This window comes from Pogoniulus pusillus, chromosome 42, assembly GCF_015220805.1.
Source record: "Pogoniulus pusillus isolate bPogPus1 chromosome 42, bPogPus1.pri, whole genome shotgun sequence".
NCBI lineage: Eukaryota > Metazoa > Chordata > Aves > Piciformes > Lybiidae > Pogoniulus > Pogoniulus pusillus.
The window spans coordinates 825,441-850,843 of record NC_087305.1 but is presented as its reverse complement, the minus strand read 5'-3'; the positions used below and the strand labels follow the sequence as shown (position 1 = coordinate 850,843).

The 25,403-nt window shown below is 61.0% G+C and overlaps 2 protein-coding genes across 5 annotated transcripts in view; one reads left to right on the top strand and one right to left on the bottom strand.

Moving 5' to 3' along the window:
• The first annotated feature begins 655 nt into the window (after positions 1–655).
• LOC135192384 (LETM1 domain-containing protein LETM2, mitochondrial-like) lies at positions 656–9,282 on the top strand. Its single transcript, XM_064175486.1, is given in 14 exon segments — positions 656–802; positions 971–1,162; positions 1,530–1,767; positions 1,769–1,870; positions 2,136–2,213; positions 3,271–3,414; positions 4,234–4,368; positions 5,174–5,377; positions 6,040–6,152; positions 7,508–7,625; positions 7,770–7,855; positions 8,187–8,207; positions 8,479–8,575; positions 9,196–9,282. Coding segments are annotated over 12 exon segments (1,371 nt in total). The 5' UTR covers positions 656–802; positions 971–1,124; the 3' UTR covers positions 8,573–8,575; positions 9,196–9,282.
• Positions 9,283–19,237: 9,955 nt separating this feature from the next.
• Positions 19,238–25,403, bottom strand: part of FGFR1 (fibroblast growth factor receptor 1) — a 38,426-nt gene continuing 32,260 nt past the window's right edge. For all 4 annotated transcript variants that reach the window (XM_064175641.1, XM_064175640.1, XM_064175642.1 and 1 more), the window contains 9 exons: positions 24,624–24,769; positions 23,828–23,949; positions 23,600–23,710; positions 23,280–23,470; positions 23,024–23,146; positions 22,516–22,586; positions 21,758–21,895; positions 21,241–21,346; positions 19,238–21,126 (listed from right to left, as the gene is read on the bottom strand). In XM_064175641.1, the coding sequence (XP_064031711.1) occupies positions 20,950–21,126; positions 21,241–21,346; positions 21,758–21,895; positions 22,516–22,586; positions 23,024–23,146; positions 23,280–23,470; positions 23,600–23,710; positions 23,828–23,949; positions 24,624–24,769 (1,185 nt within the window). In that variant the 3' untranslated portion in view covers positions 19,238–20,949. The remainder of the gene's footprint in view (positions 21,127–21,240; positions 21,347–21,757; positions 21,896–22,515; positions 22,587–23,023; positions 23,147–23,279; positions 23,471–23,599; positions 23,711–23,827; positions 23,950–24,623; positions 24,770–25,403) is intronic.

Below are 25,403 nucleotides of genomic sequence, written 5' to 3'. Positions count from 1 at the left end.
GCTCTCCGGGTGCTACACAAACGACAGTGAAAAGGTGCTGGTGAAGGTACAACTCTGGTGGAGCTGCTCCAGCCTCACTCTAGGGGCAGCCTGCGGCAAAGCTAATGGGAAGTAATATAAGGAGTGGGTGAAAGCCCAAAGCCCTGGCAGCCCTGCCCTGCATCTGCCCTGTGCAGCGGGCCAGGGAGGCAACCAGGGAGGAGACCCTGCACAGGCCTCACCTCGGGCTGCAGCTCACACCCACCACAGGCCAGCCCTGCCCTGCATCTGCCCTGTGCAGCAGGCCAGGGAGGAGACCAGGGAGGAGATCCTGCACAGGCCTCACACCCACCACAGGCCTCACCTCGAACCTCACCTGAGGCTCCACTTCAGGCTCCGCCCCAGGCCCCGCCGCTGCCCCTGTACCACTCGCGGGGCTCGCCCCTCCCCACGCCGGTCCCGGGAGCTTCCCTTTCTCACCCCCTGACGTCACGCACAGCCCCTCCGCCTCGCCATGGCGTCACGCACCGCTCCGTGACGTCACCCGTCGGGACCCGCCCTCCCGCACGTTGCGCCGCAGCCAATGAGCAGCCCCTCCTGAGGGCGCCTCGGGCCAAGCCCCGCCCCGCCCTGCTGCCATTGGGTGGCCTCCGGCAGGGCTGCAGCCTCGCCTTGTGATTGGCTGCCGCCAAGGGGCCGTGACGCCACGCGAGGGCGTGACGGAAGGGCACCATAGAGCGGAGCCGGCTGGGCTAGAGCGCCGTGGGACGGCTCGGGAGGACCCAGACCGCGGCCGGGCCCCTTACCGGGAGCGGGGCCGCCGGTGAGCGGGGCTGGGGGGAACCAGGCCCGGCCCTGGGCTGGGCAGCGGCGGGGTTGGGGCGGCTGGGAGGAAGCGGAGGGGAGATCGGGACGCTGGGATCACGGCGGGCTCGGCCCCGGCAGCCCCGGCCGAGCTGTCGCACCGCCGCCACTGACGCTTCCCTCGCAGCCGCGGCAGCGGGAGGGCGGCGTGCCGGAGCCCCGTCGGGAGGGCGGCGTGCCGGAGCCCCGTCGGGGCCGCGCCCGCGCTCCCTGGCCGCTGCGCGCTGATGAAGGTCCCTCCGGTGGCCGCGTCTGGGCAGAGCCGGTGACTCCGCCGCACCATGGCCCTCACCACACTCCTCGCCGTAGCTAGGTCGAGGTAAGGGTGTCCCAGGCGCTCTGTGCCGCGGAGCTCTGCCGTTCCCCGGGCCGGGTTGGGGTGCGACAGGCTGGGGACAGGCTCGCTGACAGGAGCAGGGAGGCTCCCAGCGCAACCACTCGTCCGTTTAGTGGCTGGTGGTGTCCTGGTGCTGTCCTGGTGCTGTCCTGGTGGTGCTCTGCTCTAGTTGGAGGTGTCCCAGCCGAGTGCCGGGGGGGGAGGTTGGACGAGATGCCCTTTGAGGGCCCCTTGTAGCCCAACGCAGCCGGTGGGTGTGTGGATGAATCTGGCTGTAGGGACACTGACTCGCGTGGCTGGCGTGAGCTGCAGTGCTCTGTCACTGCCTGAAACCCCTCTCCGGTTCCAGAGGCTCCCATCTCCTGGCACACTGCAGCTCTCCCTGTGCCCCAGCGGTGGCCTTTGCCCGGCTGGTGGATTTTCACCCAACGCAAACTCGTGGAAGAGACTCTGCAAAGCAGCCAGCACTGCTCTGCTCACGCCTGGGCTCCAGCCACCTCCACCCACCGGCTCAAGCTGCCAGCACATTTCACACCTCCACCTGCTTGCACCGGGAGCACCCAGGAGAGCCTCCAGCCCAGCGCTGTGCCCCGAGGTGCCAAGCCTGCTCCAGCGCCCTCGCAGCAGGTCGGAGATGCTGCCGTGGGGCAGAAGTCGTTAAGGCTGCGCCAGGGGAGATTTAGGCTGGAGGTGAGGAGAAAGTTCTTCCCTGAGAGAGTCATTGGCCACTGGAATGGGCTGCCCGGGGAGGTGGTGGAGTCGCCGTCCCTGGAGCTGTTCAAGGCAGGACTGGACGTGGCACTTGGTGCCATGGTCTGGCCTTGAGCTCTGTGCTAAAGGGTTGGACTTGGTGATCTGTGAGGTCTCTTCCAACCCTGATGATACTGTGAGACTGTGAAGGCAGAAAGTGGTGGACGAGCTGAAGCATTATTACAGTGGGTTCCACCTGCTCTAGGTTGACACGAAGGTGGCTGCCAGGATGGTGTGGAGGCTGCTGCGTGGCCAAGTCCTCACGAGGAGGGAGAGACGAAGGGTGAGTGCTGGGCATGTGAATGTGCTTTGCTCTCTGCAGCTCCCTGAAGGGAGGTTGCAGTGAGGAGGGGGTTGGGCTCTGCTCCCGAGTCTCAGGTGATAGAAGGAGAGGAAATGGCCTGGAATTGTGCCAGGGGAAGGTTCGTTTGGAGATGAGGAAAAATGATTTGCTGCAAGAGTGGTCAGGGACTGGAGCAGGCTGAAATTTGGATGTGGTGCTTAGGGTTAAGGGGAATCTTGTAGAGTAGAGGTATGGGTTGGACTTGGTGATCTTCCAACCTGGTTGATTCTCTGATCCTGAGGGGCTTTGCCAACCTGCATGTTTCTGTGATTCTGTGCCCAGGTGGAGTGCCCATCCCTGGAGGTGTCCAAGAAACCTGTGGCCATGGCACTTGGGGCCACGGTTTAGTGGCCATGGTGAGGTTGGGTTAGGGGGTTAGGGTTTAGGGTGAGGGGTTAGGGTTTGTGGGTTAGGGGTAGGGGTTAGGGTTAGCCACATTCGTTAGGATTAGGGGGTTAGGGGTTAGGGTTAGTGGGTTAGGGGTGGGGGTAGGGGTTAGGGTTAGTCACATCTGTTCGGGGTTAGGGTTAGTGGGTTAGGGGTAGGGGTTAGGGTTAGTCACATTTGTTAGGATTAGGGGGTTAGGGGGTTAGGGGTAGTGGGGTAGGGGGTTAGGGTTAGTCACATTCATTAGGGTTAGGGGTTAGGGTTAGTGGGTTAGGGGTAGTGGGGTAGGGGTAGGGGTTAGGGTTAGTCACATTCGTTAGGGTTAGGGGGTTAGGTGTTAGGGTTAGTGGGTTAGCTGTAGTGGGTTAGGGGTGGGGGTAGGGGTTAGGGTTAGTCACATCCGTTAGGGGTAGGGGTTAGGGTTAGTCACATCCGTTAGGGGTAGGGGGTTAGGGGTTAGAGTTAGGGTTGGGTGGTCTTAGGGTTCTAAGCTGCTGTGTTCAGGTTTGCTGTAGTGAATGGAGGTTGTCCTCTCAGCTGCCACAGGACTTTGGAACGTGTTGTGATGTCAGGCTGAATGATTCTTCCTCCTGTGCTCTTCTCCCTGCAGCTGCTGAGGACTTGTGCAGACCTCTTTCAGGTGGTTCCCTTCCTGGTGTTTGTCATTGTCCCTTTCATGGAATTTCTGTTACCTGTCTTCTTGCAGCTCTGCCCTGAAATGCTGCCCCCAGCGTTCGAGATGGAGTCAACACAGGTTTGTGCAGCTGTGTGCATCTGCACAGCTCTGGTGTCCCTTCTGCTGGTGCAGCTGTGTGCATCTGCACAGCTCTGGTGTCCCTTCTGCTGGTGCAGCTGTGTGCATCTGCACAGCTCTGGTGTCCCTTCTGCTGGTGCAGCTGTGTGCATCTGCACAGCTCTGGTGTCCCTTCTGCTGGTGCAGCTGTGTGCAACTGCACAGCTCTGGTGTCCCTTCTGCTGGTGCAGCTGTGTGCAACTGCACAGCTCTGGTGTCCCTTCTGCTGGTGCAGCTGTGTGCAACTGCACAGCTCTGGTGTCCCTTCTGAGGGTGCAGCTGTGTGCATCTGCACAGCTCTGGTGTCCCTTCTGCTGGTGCAGCTGTGTGCATCTGCACAGCTCTGGTGTCCCTTCTGAGGGTGCAGCTGTGTGCATCTGCACAGCTCTGGTGTCCCTTCTGAGGGTGCAGCTGTGTGCATCTGCTCAGCTCTGGTGTCCCTTCTGCTGGTGCAGCTGTGTGCATCTGCACAGCTCTGGTGTCCCTTCTGCTGGTGCAGGCTGAGTGCTGCAGCATGGCAGAACATCTGCACAGCTGCCTGCAGAGATGCTGTGTCCTGCCTGCCTTGCTAGGTCAGACTTTCCAAGCTGATTCCTGTGCAGGACAGCAGGGACTGAGGATCTGTGCTGTGAACAGCAGGCAGTAGGGATGTGCCCAGCAGTTTCATGCTATGGAGGAGCCAAACCCTGCTTGCTCTCTGTACTGAAATCTCTCTTTCAGCATCCTCCCTTCTGATTTTCAGGGGCAATTTCTAATTGTCTTTTCATTTCCCAAATGAAGGAAGAAAAACAGAAAAAGAAATTAAATGCAAAGCTGGAGCTGGCCAAGTTGCTGCAGGAGACCATTGCAGAGATGGCCAAAAGGTACAAAGCAGACACAGGCCAAGGGAAACAATTCTCCTCCTGTGTGCACCAGGTGGGAGCTGTGCTGGGGGTGGCAGCAGCTGTGCTTACACCAGCTTTACTGCTGCTGCCTTGGGCAGAGTGGGTGGGACTTGTGCAGACTGCAGGCAGCACAGAGCTGGCCCAGAGAATGTTAGGGGCTTGGAAGGGACCTCTGGAGATCACTGAGCCCTGTCAGAGCAGGGGAACCCAGGGCAGGGCTGGCAGGAATGCATCCAGGGCAGGAGACTCCAGAGCCTCTCTGCTCCAGGCCTCCAGCACCCTCCCAGCAAAGAAGTTTTCCCTTAGGTTGGGGTGGAAGCTCCTGGGTTCCAGTTTGTGCTCCTTGTTCCTTGACCTGTTAGTGGGCACAACCTGAAAGAGCCTGGCACCTTCAGCCTGGCACCTTTGCCCTGCCACCCACCCCTCAGATGTTTACAGAGCTCTGAGCTTCTCTCAGCCTTTGCTCAAAACCAAACAGCCTCAGGTCTCTCTGGTCAGCAGAGATGTGCATCCTTGCAGCCTCTGTTGGACTCTCTCCAGCAGATCCCTGTCCCTCTGGACCTGGGCAGCCCCAGGCTGGACACAGGTCCTACAGCCATGGCACAGCTTGGGCTGGAAAGGAGCCCTGAGATCACTGAGTCCAACCATTAGTAAGATCCCCTCCTCCCGGCCCTAATGAGCTTTGCCCTTTTCCCTCTCTCATCCTACTGCAGTGGCAGAGAGGAGTGCCAGGGTGGGCATCAGGAAGGGCTTTGCCCTGGGAGGGAGAAGGGGACTGGCAAATTGGGGTGGTCCTCAGCCTGGGCTGATGGCTCTGCTGCCTCTGCTCCGCTCAGATGCGCCGCAGCGGGCAGCAGCCCAGCACCCAGGAGCTCATCAGCTTCTGCAGGCTCTTGGAGGATGAGCTGACCCTGGAGCACTTGGAGAGGCCACAGCTGGTGGCTCTCTGCAACCTGCTCGAGCTGCAGCCCATTGGCACCAACAACCTGCTCTGCTTTCAGCTTCTGCTGCGGCTGAGAACCATCAAGGCAGACGATGAAGTAAGTCGAAAGCAGCTCAGGTTGGGACTGCTTGGGTGGAGGGCATCCAGCTCTGCCCTCTGAGTCACTCCTGCTTCATGCAAGGATGTGTCACTGCCCACACCCTCTGCTCTGGGGGGAGGTGTCCCCTGTGCCTGGACAGGAATCACAGAGTGCCAGAGGCTGGAAGGGACCTTCAGAGCTCAGCCAGTCCAACCCCTGCCAGAGCAGCAGCACCCAGAGCAGAGCACACAGCAACACATCCAGGCAGAGTTTCAACATCTCCAGAGAGGGAGACTCCACAGCCCCCCTGGGCAGCCTGTGCCAGGCTCTGGCACCCTCCCAGGGCACAAATTCCTCCTCCTGTTTCCATGGAGCTTCCTCTGCCTCAGCTTGCACCATTGCCCCTGTGCTGTCAGTGGGCATCCCTGGGCAGAGCTGGATCCAGCCTCCTGCCACTCACCTGCACAGCTTTGTAACCACTGCTGAGGTCTCCTCTCAGCTCCTCCTCTCCCAGCAGCTCAGCCCCAGCTCCCTCAGGCTCTCCTCCTAACAGAGCTGCTCCATTCCCTTCAGCATCTTTGTGCCTCTGCCCTGGACTCTCTCAAACAGTTCTGTGTCCCTCTTGAACAGAGGGGCCCAGAACTGGACAGAGTCCTCCAGATGGGAGCACTTCCTTGCAGGTGATTGCCGAGGAAGGAGTCAGTGTGCTGAGCGTGCCCGAGCTGCAGGGCGCCTGCAGGGCCAGAGCACTGTGGTCGCTGGGCCTGGCTGAGGAGCAGCTGAAGGAGCAGCTCAGGCAGATGAGTACCCTCTGCCAGGCTCCTCCTAGCACAGTGTGGTGTGCTCAGAGCAGGCCCAGTGCCACTGAGTTCATGCAGGTATGTCTGCATGGATCCTTAACTCCTGTAGCTTTAAGGCATGGAGCATCTGGATTGCCTGAGGAGAAATCATAGGAGCCTGGAATGGGTTAGGTTGGAAGGGAGCTCAAAGCTCAGCTAGTTCCAACCCCCCACCATACATAGGGACATCTCCCACTAGAGCAGGTCACTCAAGACCGCATCCAACTTGGTCCTGAACACCTCTCCAGGGAGGTTGTGGAGCTCCACAACCTCCCTGGGCAACCTGTGCCAGTCTCTCACCACCCTCACTACCAGGAACTTCTTCCTAACATCCACTTTCAATCTCCCCTCTGCCACTTCAAACCCATTCCTCCTCCTCCTGCCATTCCCAGACCTTGTCCATAGTCCCTCCCCAGCCCTCCTGTAGCTCCCTTCAGCTCCTGCCAGGCCACTCCAAGCTCTCCTGGAAGCCTTCTCCTCTGCAGGCTGCACAGCCCCAACTCTCTCAGCCTGTGCTCAGAGCAGAACTGCTGCAGCCCTCTCAGCATCTTGGTGGCCTCCTCTGGGCTGGCTCCAACACTTCCATGTCCTGCTTGTGCTGGGGGCTGCAGAGCTGCACAGAGTGCTCCAGGTGGGGTGTGAGGAGAGCAGAGCCAAGGGGCAGAATCCCCTCCCTTGCCCTGTGCCCACACTGCTTCTGCTGCAGCCCAGCACAAAGTTGTGTCTGGGCTGCACTCACACTGCAAGCTCCTGTGGAGCTTTTCATCAACCCAGACCCCCAAGCAGCATCAGGGTGAAGAAGATATTTTAAGCTTCTAAAGTATCCAAGACCCATAGCAGAACCCAGACTTGCCTTTTAGAGTCATAGAACTGTTTGGGTTGGCAAAGCCCTCTGAGATCATCCAGTCCAAACAGCAACCCTACCCCACCATGGGCACCAAACCATGGCCACAGGTTTCTTGAGCACCTCCAGGCATGGGCACTCCACCACCTCCCTGGGCAGCCTGTGCCAATCCCTGACCACTCTTGCAGCAAAGACATTTTTCCTCCTCTCTAACCTAACCCTCCCTTGGCACAATTTGAGGCCATTTCCTCTCCTTCCATCACCTTATACAGACACCCTCAGGGAAAGTCCCTCTGCAGCCTTCCTGGAGGATCCCTTCAGCTGTCAGGTGGCAATTCTAAGGTCTCCCTGCAGCCTTCTCTAGGCTAAATTACTCCACTCCCTCAGCCTGTCCTCCTAGCAGAGGTGCTCCAGCCCTTGGATCATCTTTGTGGCCCTCCTCTGGGAATAACTTCTTGCTTTGTCCTGGCAGTGGCTGGATCTGCATCTGAAAGAGAATGTTCCCCCTTCCCTGCTCCTGCTCTCCAGTGCCTTGTACTTAGTAGATGTGAAGCCCCAACCTGTTCCTGCTCCAGGCTGTAAGGTGAGCTGCTTGAAGAGAGCTTTCAGGTTAAAGGTTTAACCATTACACAGTAGAAAAATGAAGCACTGTGGCATGAGCCTTGTTCTTTGATCCTCCCAAGTGGAGTGGGCTTAGAGCTGTGCTGAGCTTCTTGTCCTTCTCTAGCCAGGTGAGACTGCTGAAGTGCTGACATCTGCCCTGGAAAGTCAGGAGACCCTGGTGGACCCTGCCCCTGCTCTGAGGGAAGGAAGGTTAGAAAACAGTCTGCAGCAGGAAAAGGAGTGTGTGGGAAGAGCATGGGAAGGGCCCCTTCAAAGCCAGGCAGGCCCCAGGTGTGACACCTGCGGGCAAGCTCTGTCTGTCCTTCCACTGTGAGCCTCGGAGCCGCCACCTGGGAGCCCAGGAGCAGGCAGCTCTGTGGCACATCTCCTGGAAGCAGATGGTTATTGAGTACTTCCATCCTGGCTTCCAGCACAGGAGCACCCACAGGTTCCTCACTTATCCACGTCAATGCCAGGATTCAATCCATGTACTTTGAGCTCAGAGACCAGTTAATGATGACCTCATTTTCACTTCTCTTAGGGAACTCCAGGGCAAAAAGAGGTGAAATACCTCAGGCAGGAAAGCCAGAGCATGTGGTTCCCTGCATGGGGCTGGAGTCAGTCCCTTAGCTTAGTCCAACCTGAAGCAGCAACAGAAGTGAAAGCAGAAGGTTGTGCCAGCTGCTGGGAGTTGCTGCACGGAGCTGTTCCCCTGCAGAGGGGAGGTGGTGGCAGAGCTTTCAAATGCACTGCAGGCAACAGCCCTGCTCAGAGAGGAGAAGGCACCGGGCAGGGCCTGGCCAGAGGTTGACTTCTGAGAGGCTTCTCTGACTTCAAGCTGCTTTTTCCTTCAAGAATGAGGCCTTTGTGTCTCATCCCCCAGAGAAAATGCCAGTCTCAGAAGTGGCAGCGAAGCCTCCCCCATGAGAGGTGAGCTGGGCAGAACCCTCAGGCCTTCCACAGGAGCTGCTTCTCCACCCAACTTGCAAGACAGACTGAGGGAGAGGGGGGGTTGGTGCTGGGAGGTGTTGTGAACATGAAGTTCAAGGAGCAGCTGGAGAAGTTGTGGGTGAGGAAGTGCACTGAGGGCTGTAGTGAGTGGGCACTGCAGAGTGGGGCAGGAGGCAGGGTGCTGGGGAGTCACCAGGGTGTCCTTTCCTGGTGCTCTTCCTTCATCGTCTGCTCTGCACCAGTAGGACTCAGCAGCTTTGTCAGAACCAGCAGAGTTTGAAGTGCCTTTTTGCATCTGTAGAACTGGTTTAGAGTGACTGAGCCATTCTTGTGCCCCTTTTCTTTCTGTCAGTGCTTGGCTTGGGTTTAGCTGCTCAAGTGCCCATCTGAAATGGCCACTTCAGGCTGCCTGGGGAGTGCAGGCTGACTTCCATCAAAAGGAGAATGCTTCTTCAACCTGAAGAGCTTTGTCCTTAGGCAGCTGTTACTCCCCACAGCAGCTTCCCATGGGAAATGTGATGATAGCTAAGAAGGTTTTGAATTTCCAGAAGCATTTGGATTGGTTCTGCCTAAAACCTGCAACTGTCTCTCACTCCTAGGCTCCAGTGGAAGCATCTCAGAGCAGCAAGGCCAGCGGAGCCTAGCCTGAAGCCAGCCAGGACACTTCCTTGGGAGGGAGGAGTGGTTTTCCAGGAGGCTGTGTCACAGGAAGGTGTCAGGAGCCCTCAGGGAGCCCTTCTGGTTGTTCCAGGCTGTGCCACAGCTGTCTGGGTGGCACCAGCACCTCTTTTGTACTGGATCCCCTATCCCACCGTTTTGACCTGTGCTATAGTTGGTGTCTGTGCTGTTACTGAGCAGCTCTTTGTGCTCTTAAACCTTACAAGTGGCAGCTTTTCATTCTCCTAAAGGACACAGGACAAAGCTAGGCTGGGAGCCCAGTACAGCCTGTTCTGCAGTCCTCTGCTGGAACATGCCCAGGGCTGCCTGCTTGCCCTGCTGCTGCCTCTCTGCAAGCTGCTGATGCTGGGCTGTGTGGTTTAACCAGTAACTAAAGGACAGAGCAACCCTGCCCTGTACCAAGGCACAGAAGAGAGAGATCCAACCCTCTGCTGGTGCTGTGGTTGAACTCGACTGTTAGAAGGACTTTAAGAACCTGCAGAAGAGCAGAGCAGTGGAGAGGACAACTCCCACTGCCTGAGCGTTGGCTTCCACCAGTGGGAGCTGCAGCAGGTGCAGCTGCCTGGTAGGGCAGGCAGAGAAGGGCAGTTTTAGGATCCCACTGCATCATCTGAGGTCCAGGAGGATGCCCCCATCGTGACCTAGGGGCCCACGCCTGTTAACTAAGTCCAATGTGAAGACCTGGCTAAACCTGAGGAGGCTCAGAGCCACCCCAGCAGGAGCTCCCAGACCTCTTGTGCTCTGCAGAATGGTTCCTCACATGCTCCACTGTCGACTTCCTTTGGCAGGTGCTGAAGAGTTGGGGCCAGCAGTGAACATTTTCACTTTGTCCTCTGTCAGTCTTCAGAAGCACCTCACAGGATGGGTTTTAAGGATCTGTTTATACTGACTGTAAGCTTCCAGGTAGACTTGGTGCTAAACAGAGTGGTTTGACTTCCCTGGGGGTCAGGCAGCCTTCAGAAGGACCTGCCTCAAAACAAAAGCCAATCCTCTCCGGGTCAGATGTTCTCAGCACTTTAAACATGCAAATTCAGGCTCTTGCTGCTGGCACAGAAGTGGTTCTGTGTCTTCAGTCCCCTCCCTGTGCCCCTGCCTCCTCTTGGCCCTGAATCTTTGTGTGTCAGGAAACAGGAACAGAGGAGATGGAAATAAAACTAACCCTTTGCTCAGGTCTCTCTCCTGGCTCTCTGGCACCTGGGTCAGATGGTGCTGGTGGCTGTTGCTGTGCTGCTGAGACAGAAAAGCCTTTGGGTGCTTGGCTGAGAGGAGCTCAGTCTCCTTGAGAGCAGTGGCAGCTGCTGCCACTCTGAGCTCTCCCCTGCCCTCTGCAGAGCTCTCCCCTGCCCTCTGCAGAGCCCACCTCTGGAAGAACATTTCACACACTCCCCCTCGAAGAGCCGAGGCCAAACAGTCAGTGCAGATTTCACTGCTGCTGAGCACAGAGGTCTTGGAGTGCAGAGGAAAAGAATGTGAGCAATGTCTGTGTTGTGGCTGGAGCCTGGGAGCAGTCAGGTGGAATTCCTGAGCTGTGGTAAGTGGAGGGGGGGGAAGAAGTCTCCCTGTTGTGAAGCACAAACTGGGCATGCAGGGCCAACTGTGTCACAGCAAGAAGGTCACAGGCAGGAGGGAAGCCTTTAGAGAAGCGAAACAGGCTCAGACTCCTTGAAGTGCAATGGAGAAGAGCAGCAGTGAGATAAGCTCCAGGATGTTGTTGCTGTGGGGACAGAGAACTCAACCAAGCCACACATCCAGGAGCCTCATGGCCCTCCAGGCACAAGCAGCCAAAGCTGGGGGTGCTTTCAGACCAAGCAGAAAAGCAGGGGGGGGCACAGCCACAGAGCTGGGGACCTCCGTGGGTTGGTCTGCAGGCAGTGGTGGGCAAGGGCAGGCAGGGTCTGCCTGGAGGGTGTGTGGATGGCTCAGCTCCTGCCAGCGCAAGCCAAGGGCGTCAGTCCCTGTGCCACACCAGCAGACACACCCAACAGTCCCGCTCCTACTGACGGTCGTGCCCCAACCCTCTGCTCCCTGCCAGCACTCAGGACTTCAAACTCCCGAGGGAGAAGTTGGACTACTCCGAGGTGAAGTCCTTGCTCACCGCTCCGGTACAGCTCAGCTGCTGCTTCCTCCAGCTGCACCCTGGGGCTGGTGCCCAGGCTGTGCCAGGCTTCGCCAGCCGCTGCGGGGTCTGCTCGGCCACCCACCCGCTGCCCAACACGCGTGGGGCGGCAGAGCGCCCCCAGGGCACGGCCGCTGCCGCCTTCCGCCAGCAGGTGGCAGCACCTGCCAGTGCCTGCCGCGGGGAGCCCAGCGCGGGCTGGGGTGGGACCCCCCCGAAAACAGGCTTGGTTGGGACACCCCCCCCAAAATAGGCTTGGTTGGGACAACCCCCCCCAAAATAAGCTTGTTTGGGACACCCCCCCTCAAAACAGGCTTGGTTGGGACAACCCCCCCAAAAATAAGCTTGTTTGGGACACCCCCCCCCAAAACAGGCTTGGTTGGGACCCCCCCCAAAAAAAAAACCAGGCTTGGTTATAACACCACCCCCCAGAATGGGCTTGCGTGGGACAGTGCCCCCCTACCCCAAAATAAACTTGGTTGGGACCCTAGATGGAGTTGTTTGGGAGAATCCCTCCCCCCTCCTCCCCCAAAACAATGGGTTTGTTTCAGACAATTCCCCCCCCCCCCCCCCGAATGGTCTTGTTTGGAACCCCCCCAAAATGGACTGGTTGGGGACCTCCCACCCCGAAAATGGGCGTGCTTGGGAACCCCCCTGAAATGGGTTTGTTTGGGACAATCCCCAACCCCTTCCCCCCCAGTTGGCCTCTTTGGGACCCCCCTCAAAATGGGCTTATCTGGGACAATCCCCCCCACCCCGGCTGGGCTTGCTGGGGAACAGCCCCACCCCCTCACCCCAAAACACTGCTGAGCACTTCGCTGGCACAGCTCCACAGGGCTGGAGCCTCCCTGAAGCCTCCTTCCCCCCCCCCCCAGGCACATCCCTGGGACTCCTCATACCCCCCCAGACACCTCCCTGAAGCCTCCTTACCCCCAGGCACCTCCTGGGAACAACCTCTCCCCCCCCCCCCCAGGCATACCCCAAGCGCCCCTTACCCCCTGGGAACCTCCCTGAAACTCTCTTACTCCCCAAGCACACCCCCAGGACCCTCTTACTCCTCCAGACACCCTCCTGAATCCCCTTACCAGCCCCCCCCCACCCCGGTACACCCCTGGCACCTCCTTACCCTCCCCCAGGTGCACCCCTGGGACCCCCTGTCCCCAGGCACCTCCTGGGAGTCCCCTCCCCCCCAGCTGTGCCACAGGCAGCTCCTCCCCCCCACACCCAAGAAGGGGGCAGGCAGTGGGTCTGCTGTGACCCCCCCCGGGGAGGGGAGGAAACCCAAGCCGGCAGTGCCCCATAAATCAGGGGGGTTCTCTGCTCTGCAGCCGGGGGCCGTGTGTGTGCCTTGGCGTGGGGAGAGCTTTTCCAGCCCCACCAGTGCCAGACTCCTTCCAGCCCCCCCCCCAGCTCCTGCGCCTCCTTTGCCCCCCTCATGCCACCCCCTGAGGCAGCGCTGGGTTTCGTGGCACCATCCTGGCAGCTATGCCAAGCCGGGCGGGGGGCAGCTGCTGCGCCGGGGGTGGGGGCGGGCTGGGAAGCCCTCCCCTGGCAGCTCTGTGCTTGCGGCAGCCTCCCCCACGCAGCGCTGCTGGGAAGCTGCAGAGCTCAGCACTTTCTGGAGCAGATGAATGCTGCGAGGGAACAGAGCTGAGGCCCAGGCACGACAAAGGCTGAGATTTATGGCTCCTGTGCTCCCGGCAGCCTCTGCCTCTGCTCCTGCCCCTGCCCCTGCTCCTGCCTCTGCTCCTGCCTCTGCCTCTGCCCCTGCCCCTGCCTCTGCCTCTGCCTCTGCTCCTGCCTCTGCTCCTGCCTCTGCCTCTGCCTCTGCTCCTGCCCCTGCCCCTGCCTCTGCCTCTGCCTCTGCTCCTGCCTCTGCTCCTGCCCCTGCCCCTGCCCCTGCCTCTGCTCCTGCCTCTGCCTCTGCTCCTGCCCCTGCCCCTGCCTCTGCCTCTGCCTCTGCTCCTGCCTCTGCTCCTGCCTCTGCCTCTGCCTCTGCTCCTGCCCCTGCCCCTGCTCCTGCCTCTGCTCCTGCCTCTGCCTCTGCCTCTGCCTCTGCTCCTGCCCCTGCCCCTGCCTCTGCCTCTGCCTCTGCTCCTGCCTCTGCCTCTGCCTCTGCCCTGCTCCTGCCTCTGCCTCTGCCCCTGCCCCTGCCTCTGCCTCTGCCCCTGCCTCTGCCTCTGCTCCTGCCTCTGCCTCTGCCTCTGCTCCTGCCTCTGTTCCTGCCTCTGCCTCTGCTCCTGCCCCTGCCTCTGCCTCTGCCTCTGCTCCTGCCCCTGCCTCTGCCTCTGCTCCTGCCTCTGCCTCTGCCTCTGCCTCTGCTCCTGTCTCTGCCTCTGCTCCTGTCTCTGCCTCTGCCTCTGCTCCTGCCTCTGCCTCTGCCTCTGTCTCTGCCTCTGCTCCTGCCTCTGTCTCTGCCTCTGTTCCTGCCTCTGCCTCTGCTCCTGCCTCTGCCCCTGCGCCTGCCTCTGCCTCTGCCCCTGCCTCTGCCTCTGCTCCTGCCTCTGCCCCTGCCTCTGCCTCTGCTCCTGCCTCTGCTCCTGCCTCTGCCTCTGCTCCTGCGCCTGCCTCTGCCCCTGCCTCTGCCTCTGCCTCTGCCTCTGCCTCTGCCTCTGCCCCTGCCTCTGCCTCTGCCTCTGCTCCTGCCTCTGCCTCTGCTCCTGCCTCTGCCTCTGCCTCTGCTCCTGCCTCTGCCTCTGCTCCTGCGCCTGCCTCTGCCCCTGCCTCTGCCCCTGCCTCTGCCTCTGCCTCTGCTCCTGCCTCTGCCTCTGCCTCTGCCTCTGCCTCTGCTCCTGCCCCTGCCTCTGCCTCTGCTCCTGCCTCTGCCTCTGCCCCTGCCCCTGCCTCTGCCTCTGCCCCTGCCTCTGCCTCTGCTCCTGCCTCTGTCTCTGCTCCTGCCTCTGCTCCTGCCTCTGCCTCTGCTCCTGCCCCTGCCTCTGCCTCTGCCCCTGCCTCTGCTCCTGCCTCTGCCTCTGCCTCTGCTCCTGCCTCTGCCTCTGCCTCTGCTCCTGCCCCTGCTCCTGCCCCTGCCTCTGCCTCTGCTCCTGCCTCTGCCTCTGCTCCTGCCCCTGCTCCTGCCCCTGCCCCTGCCTCTGCCTCTGCTCCTGCCTCTGCCTCTGCTCCTGCCCCTGCTCCTGCCCCTGCCCCTGCCTCTGCCCCTGCCTCTGCGCCTGCCTCTGCCTCTGTCTCTGTCTCTGCCTCTGTCCCTGCCCCTGCCTCTGCCTCTGCCTCTGCTCCTGCCTCTGCCCCTGCCTCTGCTCCTGCCCCTGCCTCTGCCTCTGTCTCTGTCTCTGTCTCTGTCTCTGTCTCTGTCTCTGCCTCTGTCCCTGCCCCTGCCTCTGCCTCTGCCTCTGCCTCTGCCCCTGCTCCTGCCTCTGCCCCTGCGCCTGCCTCTGCCTCTGCCCCTGCCTCTGCCTCTGCTCCTGCCTCTGCCTCTGCTCCTGCCTCTGCTCCTGCCTCTGCCTCTGCTCCTGCCCCTGCCCCTGCCTCTGCCCCTGCCTCTGCCTCTGCTCCTGCCTCTGCCTCTGCTCCTGCCTCTGCCCCTGCCTCTGCCTCCACTCCTGCCCCTGCCCCTGCCCCTGCCCCTGCCCCTGCCTCTGCCTCTGCCCCTGCTCCTGCCTCTGCTCCTGCCTCTGCCTCTGCCTCTGCCCCTGCCTCTGCCTCTGCTCCTGCCTCTGCCTCTGCCCCTGCCTCTGCCTCTGCCTCTGCCTCTGCTCCAGCCTCTGCTCCAGCCCCAGCCTCTGCCTCTGCTCCTGCCTCTGCTCCAGCCCCAGCCTCTGCCTCTGCTCCTGCCTCTGCCTCTGCTCCAGCCTCTGTCTCTGCTCCAGCCTCAGCCTCTGCCCCTGCTTCTGCCTCAGCCTCTGCTCCAGCCTCTGCCTCTGCCTCTGTCCTGCTCCAGACCCTGCCTCTGTCTCTGCCTCTCCTCCAGCCTCTGCCCCTGCCTCTGCCCCTGCCTCTGCCTCTGCCTCTGTCTCTGCCTCTCCTCCAGCCTCTGCCTCTGCCCCTGCCCTGCTCCAGCCTCGCAGCCAGGCAGGAGTCAGAGCTGACAGCAGCTACGAGGAACTCGGAGCAAGGAGGTTGTGGCTGCCCCCTCGCTGGCCAGGCTGGACGAGGTCTTGAGTAGCCTGTGCTGGTGGGAGGTGTCCCTGCCCGCGGCAGGGGCTGGATGAGCTTTCAGGTCACTTCCAACCCGACCCAGTCTGTGCCTCTAGGAGTCTCTCAGCAAGAGAGAGCCTGACCTTGTGCCAAGCCTTACGGGGTGCAACGCCCCGGGGGTGCCTGCCAGGGGTGGTCCCATCCTGCCACTGCCCATCCTCCACCCGGGCTGCACCTGATGGGGCCCCATGCTGAGTGCTGGGGGATCTCAGGAGATTCTGGGAGGTGCTGGGGGGTGCCCAGGAATGGTGAAGGTCTCCTCTCAGCCTCCTCTTCTCCAGGCTGAACACCCCCAGCTGCTCCTCCCCAGCCCTGTTCTCCAGACTTTCTTGCCCTTCTCTGGCCCTGTGGCAGCCTCCCAGTGTCCTCCTTGGAGTGAGGGGCCCGAAACTGACCCCAGGCTTGAAGGTGTGGCCTCAGCAGTGCCCAGCACAGGGCCATGATCACTTCCCTGCTCCTGCTGTCACACTTCTGCAGCAGCTGATGGCCACCAGGAGCTGCAGGCACCCCTCTGCCCCCCGCACCCCTGCTGCAGCCCCAAAGAGCAGGGAAGGTTGGGGGGGAGCCTTGTGCCCCCTTGGATTGCCTCTGCCACAGCTGCACACATCTGGATCCATCTCTGCTCAGCTGTGGGTGGCCAGGGCAGGGAGGGGAGCTGGAGCTGGACCCCTTGGCTCCTGCTGCCCTGCAGCGATGCTGACCCTGGGGCTGGGTGGGACACAGTGTGGAGGAGCTGTGATGGCCCCGAGTGTGTGGGGGTCGTTCCCCACAGATCTGCTGAGCTGAGCTCCAGGATCTGGCCGTGGGACCCCACAGCAAGGTGGAATTGCAGAGAAGGTTCCCTGCCATGGCTGGCAGCAGGACAAAGCTCGGCTCAGCCCCGAGAGGAGCAGCCAGGTCCTGGGTCCAGGCCAAAAGATTGTCTCAGCCTCTGCCAGAGGGCTTTAAAAGGAGAGAGAGAGGAAGGGGAGGAGTGGAAGAGACAAAGGATGCTGTGAGAGCCAGGCACAGGCTGAGTGCCACCGATGCCCAGTGCCCCTGGCCACCAGATTCCCCTGATGTCTTGAGGTCATATGCCAAGGGACCCCACCCCACTCATCCCCTAAGATCAGCTGCAGGGAGGAGGGCACAGTGCCAGGAGCAGCTGCTGGCACCTCCCTAGCAGGGACCCAGCAGTGCTGAGCGGTGGAGATGGCTTTGGTCCAGCACAGCCCTGAGCAGGGCTTGCCAGGGTGCCCTGTGGTGAGCTCCTGCAGCCTGGCCCAGGGCTTGCTGCTGCACTTGAAGATGATGCTTGGAGGTCCTGCTCCACTCAGGGACCACCAATGTGCCAGCTCAGCGAGGGGAAGGTGCCAACACCAGCTTTGGAGTGCCCCCATCTCCTGCAGCTGTGCTGGGAAGAGGACAGAGGGACCAAATCCATGCTCCAGGGGCAGCATCCAGGTAGCTCTGTCCCTGCAGATCTCGAGGGCCTTGGCTGGGATAGAATCACAGAATTGGTTGGGTTGGAAAAGTCTCTGAGATCATCCAGTCCAACCTTCCACCCAGCACCACCAAACCATGCCCCGAAGTGCCACGGCCACCTCCAGGCATGGGCACTTCACCACCTCCCTGGGCAGCCTGTGCCAATCCCTGAGCACTCTTGCAGCAATTTTCCCTCATCTCCAACCCAAGCCTGCCCTGGCACAATTTCAGCCACACTCTTTCTAACCCCTAGAGGCAGGAGGAGTGCAGCACCCCCAGGGCTCTGCAGAGTGGCCATGCCCAGGGCGCTTTGGTGCCCGTGGGGATGCTGAGGGCACTCAGCTCTTTGTGCCCAGCCCTGGCAGCGACTGGAGTTGCACTGCTGCCGATCACATTTAATTTGCCCTGCTGGTGACTGCAGGAAGCCAGCAGGAGATTGGGGAGGAGCAAGAGCAGCACCTGACGATGCAAACACCAACAGCAGCAGCTCCAGCAGCAGCTCCAGATCTAGCTCTAGCCCCAGCTCCAGCGCCCCCCCCTCCCTCCCCCCCCATTGCCTTGCCAAGTCAGTCCCAGAGAGAGAGGTGATTTATAGAGCCCCCCCCAGCCCTGCACCTCCCCTCCTCCTGGCAGCCTGGGCTGTGAGTTTAATCCAGGCCTGTGAATTCACCATAAATCACTTGATTAAAAGCTCTACTTAATTTAGGGGGGTGGGGGGTGGGCAGGGAGCAGCTGATCGATTTAATTTACACAGGGAGGCAGCAACAAGCAGATGCTTTTAAAAGGGCCACAGAGGCCCTGATGCTGCAGCTGGTTCTTAACCATTGCAGTGCCCAGGGAAGGGGCTGGGAGCTCTTTGCTCCCCCTCCCAAGGTGAGTCACTACCTGTGGGAGTCCTGTCCAGACCCACACGGCCAAGCAGTCTGTGGGGTGCAGGATGCCCTGGGCACGGAATACTGCTATAGCTCCTTCTGACTGCCTGGAGGAGGAGGCTCAGGGCAGAGCTCATTGCTGCCTGCAGCTGCCTGCAGGGAGGCTGTAGCCAGGTGGGGTTGGGCTCTGCTGCCAGGCAGCCAGGGACAGAAGAAGGGGACACAGCCAGAAGCTGTGCCAGGGCAGGGTCAGGCTGGAGGTTAGGAGGAAGCTGTTGGCAGAGAGAGTGATTGGCACTGGAATGGGCTGCCCAGGGAGGTGGTGCAGTGCCCATGCCTGGGGGTGTTTATGAGGCTGCATGAGGCACTTGGTGCCAGGGTTAGTTGATTAGAAGGCTTAGGTGAGAGGTTGGACTCGGTGAGCTCAGAGCTCTTTCCCAGCCTGGTTAGCTGTGGTTCCATGGGTGCCCGAGGAGCAGCTCTCCTTCAAGGACCTGGGCTCCTGTGCCTACCAGGTGGCCCGAGGCAGGCAGTACCTGGCCTCAAATGTGAGGAGCTCCTGGGCACCTGTGCTGGGATGGGGAGCCTGGCAGCTGTGTGGGGGTGGGGGGATGCAGCCTTCTCCACCTGCCTCTTCCACCATCAGGGCTTTGAGGGCCACCTAACAGCCTCTGCTGGCTCAGTGCATCCACAGGGACCTGGCGGCCAGGAACGTGCTGGTGACAGAGGACGTCAGGGAATTGTCAGGGCTGGAAGGGACCCCAAGGATCATCCAGCTCCAACCCCTGCCATGGGCAAGGACACCTCACACCAGAGCAGGCTGCCCACAGCCTCATCCAGCCTGGCCTGAAACACCTCCAGGGATGAGGCTTCCACCACCTCCCTGGGCAGCCCCTGCCAGGCTCTCACCATCCTCCTGCTGAACAACTTCTTCCCAACATCCAGTCTGAACCTCCTCACTTCCAGTTTGGCTCCATCCCCTCCAGTCCTATCACTCCCTGACAGCCCAAACAGTCCCTCCCCAGCTTTCCTGTAGCCCCTTTCAGATACTGAAAGGTCACAACAAGGTCACCTCAGAGCCTTCTCCTCTCCAGACCGAGCAGCCCCAACTGCCTCAGCCTGTCCCACAGCAGAGCAGCTCCATCCCTCTGAGCATCCCTGGTACCCTCCTCTGGACACCTTCCAGCACCTCCAGGTCTCTCCTGTCACAGGGCTGCAGCTGCTCAACCAGAGGATATTTTTCCAGGGAATACTGGAGAGATTTGCCACCCAAACTGGTCAGTGCCCAGACCCCCTCAGTGCCCATCACCCAGCAGCCCAGAGCAGGCTCTCCCTCATGCCTGGGCTGGGCCGAGGCTGGGTTAAAGTCTTTAATCATCAGAGGAGTTGCAGGTCCATTACAGAAGAGTTTACAACAAATATTTCTCCATACAAAGGCAAAAGAAACTTTTCAAGTAACAGCATCCTGGCTCCGGAGCCTCCAGCCAGTGCCAGGGAGGGAGGGGGGCACATGTGCCCCCTTGCCCTGGTGAGGGGCTGGCCCCCACCCAGGGAAATGCCCCATCCCCCCTGGCACAGCAAAGTGGCACCAGCTCTGTGGAGCCAAGCTTGGGCAGCTGGGCACCACAGCTGCCTCCAGGACAGAGACCAGAGGGCACGTCTGGACAGAGCTGGGTGGCACAGTGCCCTGGAGGAGGACAGAGCCCTGCACAAGGACATTGTCCTAGATGGGGACAGTGTCCTGCACGAAGGCAATGCCCTGGACAAGGGCCAGTAAGGCACTGGTGGGCATCACCCAGGGCACAGTGGCTTAGGGACTGGGCACCCAGCCGGGCTGGATGGGTTGGCACCACGTGGCACCACCCCTCTGTCTTGCAGAGGGCTGGCTGTGGGTCCCCCAACTCCTTCCCAAGCGGCGCCCACCCCCTCCCAAGGGCACCATCCGGGCACTGCCAAACCCACAGAGCACATCCACCCCACCCCACCTACCACCACCGTGCCACGGGCAATGCCCAGCCCTAGCCCTTGGCGGGGGTGGGGGGGTAGGGATGTGGAATGTGAGAGGCCAGGGCGGGGCCAGGCACACAGGGACAAGATCTGCCCCGAAGGCAATGCCAGCTTCATGGACAGCCCCACACAAAGCAGCAGCAGCAGCAGCAGCAACTCTTAACCAGGGACCTAAACTGCAGAGGTTTAGAACATAACTTAAAAAAATAAACCCAGCAAAAGTAGCAAAATAGATGAACTTTCCCCTCCCTTCTCCTCTTTTTTCTCTTTTTTTGTTTTTGGTTTCTTTCTTTTTTTTTTTTCTCCTTTTCTTTTTTTTTTCCTCCCCTTTCCTCTTCTTCTTCTTCTTCTTCCTCACAGCAACTGATCCCTACCAGCCACTAGTACCTTCCTAGCACACTTGGCATAGCTCTGGGAACAACCTCCCCCCGCCCCCCCCAGCCAAAACAAAGAAGCCCTGTAAATATATATTCATATTTATACATTATCTTTAGGTATGTACACAGCAGCTCTGCACTGCTCTGCTTTGGCTGCCCCCCAGCGCTCAGCCCTCCCCCGTCCCCAGGCACTGGCAGCTCTGCCGGGCTCCTGGCGCTGCTGGGCAGGGCGCTGCTGGGCAGGGCGCTGCTGGTGCCAGCTGCTGGCAGCTCGCTGAGTTCTTTGCGCCGCGGTGGGTGGGGGATGATCCCTGCCTTGCTCTGCTCTGCCCTGCCGTGCCAGGAGGGGGACATCCTGGGGTGGGCTGCCCGGCAGGGTGATGCCCGCAGGAGAGGGTCTCAGCTTCGCCAAGTGGAGCTATTTGGAGCGCAGACCTCGTGGGAAAGAGGTTTCAAAGGGAATAAAGAGAAGATCCCAAAGGGAACGGCAAAAACCCAGCAGAAGAGACCCCTTGGGCTGCAGAGAGCTCACGGCTGCGGTGGCAGGAGAAGCTGGCACAGGAGCTGGGTGAGGTGAGATGCCAGGGCTGTGTCTCTGAAGCCCTCCGGCTCTAGCTCAGCTCTGCTGCGCAGGGCAGGGCAGGGCGTGGCAGGGCGTGGCAGTCCCTGCTGGCAGTGCCGCCCTCAGTGCCGCTTCAGTCCGCCGTTGGTGTGCTGGGGGGGCAGCCTGGGCAGGCAGGGCTCGTCCGGGAGAGGGTCGTGCGAGAAGACAGAGTCCTCCCCCGAGGAGCAGGTGGAGCTGCGCGTGTCCGGGAAGCCAGGAGAGTACTGGTCCAGGGGCATGGAGAGGTCCAGGTACTCCTGCCAGGGGCAAACCCCGAGGCAGGCTCAGGAAGGGGCCAGGCACCCCCCTGGGCAGTGCCCACGCCGGGCAGGGCGGGGGCAGGTTGGGGCTCGTGGGTGCCTCTGCCCTACCTGGTTGGAGGTCATGGCCACGATCCTGTCCAGGTCTTCCACCAGCTGCTTGAAGGTAGGTCTCTGGGAGGGCACAGCGTGCCAGCAGTCCCTCATCATCATGTACCTGGGGGGGCACAGGGGAGCCCAGGGCTCAGCCCACAGCTGGGGCTGGGGACCCCACAGCCATGGGAGGGAAACAGCACCAGGGGATGGACTCCAGCACCTCCCTGGGCAGCCTCTGCAGGCCCTCACCACTGGCAGGGAATTTTTCCTCCTCTCCAACCTAACAACCCTCCCCTGGCACAATTCCAGTTCCTCTCCTTCCATCACCTGATCCCAGGGAGCAGAGCCCAACCCCCACCTCCTTCAGGGAGCTGCAGAGAGCAATGAGGTCTCCTCTCAGCCTCCTCTCCTCCAGGCTGAGCACCCCCAGATGCTCCTCTCCAGGCCCTTCACCAGCTTTGCTGCCCTTTGCTGCCCCTGGCTGGGCAGGGGCCACTGGGGTGCCAGCACCTCCCTTCTTGCCCACACTCACAGCTCGTTGGTGCAGTTGCTGGGCTTGTCCATCCTGTGCCCTTCCTTCAGCAGCTTGAAGAGCTCCTCCACAGGCACACCAGGGTAGGGTGAGCCACCCAGGGTGAAGATCTCCCACAGCAGCACACCAAAGGACCACCTGCCAGGGGCAAACACAGGGCAGAGGCTGGGGCACCTGGCTCTGGGAGCTGGCACCCCCCAGCTCTGAGCTTTGGGGACAGCCAGCAGCTGGGAGGGACAAGGACTAGGAGCTCTGCTTGGCTCTGCAGGACAAATGAGACCCAGCACCAAATGCAGTTTGGGTTCAAAGCACCTCCTCTGGCACAGATTGTCTGCATCAGATCAGGACAAGTGGCAGCTGCTGGCACATGTAGTGCTGAGGACCAGGTGAGATGGGACCTCAGCCCCACAGAATGGTGGCACTGGTTGGGTTGGAAGGGACCTTAAAGACCATCCAGTGCCAACCCCCTGGCATGGGCAGGGACACCTCCCACCAGTGCAGGTTGCTCAAGGCTTCATCCACCCTGGCCTTGAACACCTGCAGGGAGGGGGCAGCCAGAGCCTCCCCGGGCAGCCTGTGCCAGTGCCTGCCCACCCTCACGGCACTGAAGCTCCCCATGCTGAGATGCAGGCAGCCAAGTGGCCAGCAGCACTCTGCAGACGAGTGAGGGCTCCCCCAAGGACAAGGAGCCACTTTGGCTCCCTCCAGCCCACCCCAGCCCTGCCACGGCAGCAGCAGGCACTGTGGGTGCTACTCACACGTCGCTCTGGTGGGTGTAGATGCGGTCAAACAGAGCCTCGGGGGCCATCCACTTCACTGGCAGCCGACCCTGGCACACGAGAAAGCCTCACGTTGGCTCCATGCCCCCCAGGAGCAGGGGGGGCAGCTGCAGACAGCTCTGCATGCTCACAGAGTCATGGAATTGGTTGGCTGGGAGAAGCCTTCAGAGATCATCCAGTCCAACAGCAACCCAACCCCCCCACGGGCACCAAACCACGGCCCCCAGCGCCATGGCCACCCAGGGGTGGGCACTCCACCAGCTCCCTGGGCAGCCTGTGCCAATCCCTGACCACTCTTGCAGCAAAGGAACTTTTCTCATCTCCAGCCTAACCCTCCTCTGGCACAATTCCAGGCCATTTCCTCTTGTCCTATCACTTCACCCTAATGCAGAAGAGACCAACTCCCACCTCACTGCAAGCTCCTCTCAGGAGGCATTGGCAGGGTGGGTTGGGATGCTCCTGGTGCCACCCGTGCCCATTCACTCACGTTTGTGGTCTTCTTGTAGTAATCGATGTGGTGGATGTCCCGGGCCAGCCCGAAGTCAGCAATCTTCATCACGTTGTCCTCTGTCACCAGCACGTTCCTGGCCGCCAGGTCCCTGTGGATGCACTGAGCCAGCAGGGGGCTGTCAGCTGGTTCCCAGAGCCCTCACGACGGAAGAGGCAGGGGGGGAAGGCTGCATCCCACTCCCACGCAGCTGCCAGGCTCCCCATGCCAGCACAGGTGCCCAGGAGCTCCTCACCTTCTTGGAGGCCAGGTACTCCATGCCCCGGGCCACCTGGTAGGCACAGGAGACCAGGTCCTTGAAGGAGAGCTGCTCCTCGGGCACCCGGGCGGGGTTGTAGCAGTACTCCATGCCCGGGGGCCGCCGCGCCTGCAGGTACTCCCGCAGGTTGCCCTTGCTCGCGTACTCCACGATCACATAGAGGGGTCCTGCAGCGGCAGGGAGGGCACAATGGGCAGCTGGACCACGGAGCAGGCAGTCCCGAGCCCGTGTGCGTGGGGATCAGCCCGGTCCTGGCACGTGGGCAGCGGTCAGGGGGGTGGCAGAGGTGCCCTCACCGTCCTGTGTGCAGGCGCCCAGCAGGTTGATGATGTTCTTGTGCTTGCCAATCATCTTCATCATCTCCATCTCCGAGATCAGGTCGGACAAGTCCTTCTCTGTGGCGTCAGCTAAAGAGGTGGAGAAGACAGCAGCTGGAGGTGGGCAGGCTGGGCTGGGTGTCCCTCCACTTGGCACAGACCCAGCATGGTGCCAGGAGCCCTCTCCCCTCGCTCGCTGCCACCTACACTTGAGCATCTTCACCGCCACCTTGGTCACGCGGTTGGGCTTGTCCTTGTCGAGGCCAATGGCTTCTGCCAGCACCACCTGCCCGAAGCAGCCCTCTCCCAGGGGCTTGCCCAGGATCAGCCTGGGGTGGGGAGGAAAGAGTCTGAGTTGAAGAGGGACAGGAACTGCTGCAGAGAGTCCAGCAGAGGGCTCCGAGGAGGATGAGGGGAGTGGAGCAGTGCCTGGTGAGGAGAGGCTGAGGGACCTGGGGCTGAGAGTCTGCAGAAGAGAAGACTGAGAGGGGATTGAATCAATGTCTGTAACTCTCTGAGGGCTGGGGGTCAGGAGGGGGGGACAGGCTCTGCTCACTGCTGCCTGGCACAGGACAAGCAGCAGTGGATGGAAGCTGCAGCACAGGAGGTTGCAGCTCAGCACAAGGGCAACTTCTTGGCTGGAAGGGTCCCAGAGCCTGGCACAGGCTGCCCAGAGAGGTTGTGGAGTCTCCTTGTGTGGAGCCTTTGCAGGCCTGTCTGGATGTGTTGCTGTGTGCCCTGAGCTAGCTTGGATGGTGCTGCTCTGGCAGGGGCTTGGACTGGATGAGCTCTCTGGGTCCCTTCCAACCCCTGACAGCTGTGAGCCTGTGATGCTCTCTTTGGCTCCCTTCCAACCCCTGGATCCTGCGACGCAGGGGCTGGTGGCCACGGTGAGTCATCAGTGCTGGGGCAAAGGGCACTGGCGATGCCATCAGCCTCACCCAGCTCCCACCCAGGCTGCTCTGGCAGCTTTATCCCCAGGGTAGCAGGGGCAGGAGCTCACCTGTCCCGGGGCAGCTCCCAGCGGGGGTCCTCGGGGAGCTCGTACTCGGAGACCCCTGCCAGCATGGGGGTGCCGCTGGAGGAGAGGCGCGAGGGCCGCACCAGCATCACCCCCGAGTTCATGGAGGAGCTGGAGTCAGCAGACACCTGCAGTGGGACCGTGGGTTACCCTCCCGTGGGGGGCTTGCCCCACCAGCAGGGAGGTGCTGACCACCCCAGGCCTGCCCCCCCCCCCCCCCCTGCTCTGCTTGCTTCTGCTCAGGAGCTTTATCAGCAGCCTGGATGAGGGCACTGAGGCTCCCTAGGTCAGTCTGTAGCTGGCACCAAGGGAGTGGGGGGTGTGGATCTGCTGGGCAATTGAAGGCTCTACAGAAGGATCTGGCCAGGCTGGATCCATGGGCAGAGGTTAATGGGGTGAGGCCAAGTGCTGGGCTTGGGTCACAACAACCCCAGGAAGGCTCCAAGCTTGGGGCAGAGTGGGTGGAAAGTGCCTGGTGGGAAAGGACCCAGGGGGGTTGGGCAAGAGTGGCTCAAGAGGAGCCAGTCTGTGTCCAGGTGCCCAAGAAGGCCACCAGCATCCTGGCTTGGATCAGCAATGGTGTGGCCAGCAGGACCAGGGCAAGGATTGTCCCCCTGCTCTGGGCACTGGTGAGGCCACAAACCAAACACTGGGTTCAGTTTGGGGCCCCTCACTCCAAGAAGGACACCAAGGGGCTGGGGCAGGCCCATAGAAGGGCTAGAAGCTGCCTTTAGGTGGGAGGACAGAGGCCATGGTGCCTGC